The sequence below is a fragment of the Arachis ipaensis genome, chromosome B6, assembly GCF_059453495.1.
Source record: "Arachis ipaensis isolate K30076 ecotype BB chromosome B6, ASM5945349v1, whole genome shotgun sequence".
NCBI lineage: Eukaryota > Viridiplantae > Streptophyta > Magnoliopsida > Fabales > Fabaceae > Arachis > Arachis ipaensis.
In genome coordinates this window covers 105,271,704-105,275,104 of record NC_142441.1, presented here as the reverse complement: position 1 = coordinate 105,275,104, position 3,401 = coordinate 105,271,704, and the positions used below count along the sequence as shown (strand labels likewise).

The 3,401-nt window shown below is 30.1% G+C and overlaps 1 protein-coding gene across 1 annotated transcript; it reads left to right on the top strand.

Annotated features, from left to right (window-relative positions):
* Positions 1-367: 367 nt before the first annotated feature.
* LOC110264056 (uncharacterized) lies at positions 368-1,408 on the top strand. The gene is made up of 3 exons (XM_021105807.2): positions 368-379; positions 478-579; positions 1,031-1,408. Exons 1-3 carry the CDS (start codon positions 368-370, stop codon positions 1,406-1,408), a joined length of 492 nt encoding a protein of 163 aa, XP_020961466.1.
* The last annotated feature ends 1,993 nt before the right edge of the window (positions 1,409-3,401 follow it).

Here is a 3,401-nt window from a genome sequence, read left to right as displayed (position 1 = left end):
GGAACTATCAAGAAAAATATTTTAAAAAGTATGGGGAAGTCTTGGAAGAAAACAAGGCTGAGGTTGTATAATGCTTTTTACGAGCCAACATTCACGACTGAACAAAATATTAAGCATCGTCCGTCGGGAATCGATTGAGAGCATTGGAGATGGTTCCTTGACTATCGCGCCAAAGCTAAGACGAAGGTAATCTAGTATATCATTGGTACACAACAATACAATTTATGTTGCATTGAGTCTTTTTAAATCAGTTTCTAATCACCTTTTGTCTCTGATGGACCAATAGAAGAAGTGTAGGAAAAACGCGAAGAATCGATCAAAACAACTATATACCCACACTGGCGATTCGAAAAGATTTGCACGGCGAATGGAAGAAGAGGTACTTTACTTTTTTCATTCACTCTTTGGACTATTTCTGTAACTTAAGTTTCCTTGATTGTGTGGAATACGATAATGGAACAAACTTTGTTGATATAGTCAGAACAACAAGGGAGAAGAGTCGGTAGAGGAGAGTTATGGATCACAGTGCACAAAAAAAAAGATGGCTCCTATATCAATGATGAAACAAGAGCAATTGGTGTAAGTACTACTATTTATAATTGATCGATAAAGTTATGACCTCAAATAGGGTAATAGTCTACAGCTTTATGTTATTTTGTTTTTTTATTTCTTTACTGAATGGTTTACTCCCCTATGTCAAAATGGACCAAAAGACCTTTACAATTTCTAATTCAGCTTACTTTAATTATCATTGCAAATTTACCTGTTATGTTTCTAGATATTTTGAACTTCGATATAATTTGGAAACAGTTGGGGTAGAATTTGAATGATTGAGTTTCATTTATCCCTTATTTCTTTTTATAGTGGTTAGCATCCTATGTTGTTATCTTTTGAGACCAATATTATACCCAATATGTGTGTGTTTTTTACTGTGATGAACGTAATACAGTTAATCATCCTGTTTGGTGTGTTCTTGACATGAGATGTACCCATCAACAAAATAATTGTATTTGCTAATTTGTGTCTGTAGGAAAGAATTAAGGAGATTGAGCAACAGGATGAGTCATCTAAGGTGTTGTCTCAAAATGATTTCATTGCTCAGGTTTTCGGAAAAGAGAAACCGGGTAGAGTACGTGGTGTGGGTTTTAGACCGACTCCTAGTCAACTCTTCGGTTCGAATTCACATGCGCCTAGCAACGGAGTCCAACTAGAGGAGACCCAGAGGAAGATGCTTGAACTGCCGACAAAGTTGGAAGGTGAGAAGTTGAAGAGGAAGGTGATGGAGGATGAGGCAGCAGCAAAGAAGAAAAAGATGAAGGCGATGGAAAGTGCTCTGATTTATCTATTTCAACGGCAAGGTGAGGAGCTCCCACCAGACATCGCTTCAGGGATGAGTTTTGTGGAATGATAGAGTGAAAAATAGAATATTAGGATTAGAGATATTTCGGATTGAAGCAAACATTTTATTGACTTAGACTGAGCAACTCTTTGAAAGAGATTTATTTTCTTCGTATTTTTATGAATATATTACTTTGTTTTGCAGAGAATTTTTTTCTTATTTGCTACAAGTTTAGATTCTAAGGTTGAAAATACTCACTCTTAAAATAATAAAAAATCTAAAAATAATAAAAGAAAATAAATCTATAATATTTTAGAAAAATTATGCCTGTTTTTTTTAAAAACCCAAATTTTTTTTATTTAAATTTTTCTTAAATTAGCGGCAGTTTTAAACTGCCAAAACGTGGTTCAAAGATTATAAAATCTATTACATCTGGAGGCGGTTTGAAACCGCCGGTAACTATGACCGAAACTGTACGTGTGCCAACTTGGACCTATCAAGATAAATCGCGGCGGTTTGAAAACGGCCAGTAAACATGAAGCAAATCGTGTCAATCTTATTTGGCGGCGGTTTTTTAATGGTGTGTTGCGAAATTTTGATTAAGCAGCGGTTGCTGGAAACCGCCACCAAATCCAATCTCGGTGCCCATTTCTATGGTGGTCCAGTTAACCGCCGGCCTTTGATTTTGCGGTGGTTTAATACCGCCGCTAATAAAAAAAACCGCTGATATTCTGTGCCTCCCTTGTAGTGAAAATACACTAGTAGCTCACTACTAGTACTTAATAAAATAATATATATATATTAATCTCAAAGTATCAATGATATGATTAATCTATTAATATTATATATTATCACTAGATTAGAGATCGATAAAAATGTAATAATATAAAGAATAATATAGATTCACTACAATTTTTAGTACATTAAAATTTAATTGCTTGTATAATATAACTAATAATTAAGGAATCACGGCTTATAATAAATTTCAAGAGTTGTTTATATATATAACCATATATAATGATTTAGATTAAACTATATGTAAATTTATATACATAAAGTAGTAAATCATAGTATTGTTAAAAATTGACTACCTTTTTTAAGACGTGATTGTCAGTGTTGTTCACTTGATATTATTTCTCATGGTTCGTTATCTTGTAATTTTGACCCTTTTTTAAACAGATTTGGGTGTTTTTACATAAAAAATAGTAATAAGAAAAAGAAACAAATAAAAAAAGATTACTAAAATTTTATCACTAAGAATACCCTTGTTTAATGTCTAATAATATATTAATTATTATTATGTAATTATTACAAAGCAGTACAAGAGACTCCTGATTCTATCTAATTATAATTTTATAATACTAGTAATATATTATAACTTATTATTTAAATCATATTACTAATTTATTAATTATATAATAATAAAAAATTAATTTTCAAAAAATATGTATCAATTTTTTAAGATAAATAGGTTATTAATAAATAGACTCTTGATCAATTTAATATTAAAACAATGTCAATTTATTTTATTGAATATAAATAATTAAGTTATTAACCAATTTAAATTTAAAGATAATAAATTTTTATTTATTTTATGTTAGTATTTAATGTCCAACTCAACATATTAACATGACACGTTAATAACATTCGTTAACAGATAACAATAATTTTAATAGAAAAATCGTGTTGTCTTACAAAACTTAAGAACACGAGTCAAAGTGAATATAGTTTTTTTTGTCAGGAATCATGTTGTCATTGAGAGGAAAGAACGAAGGTTCTGAAAATCGAACCAGTCATCAAACCTCTCTAACTATTGATTCACTAGTTTATTAGTTTAACCGATTTAATCGTGGTTCAACCGATTTAACTGTTTTATATAAAATAGTGATTAAAATATAAATAAAAACACTAAAATATAATATAGTATAATATAAACTTTAAAATGTCATTCAAATTATACAACTATTTAACTTAATTCATACATTTTCCAAAATTATAACACTACCACAGCTAACACAAATACAAATCAATTGATAAACATTCATCCCTAATGATCAATTTT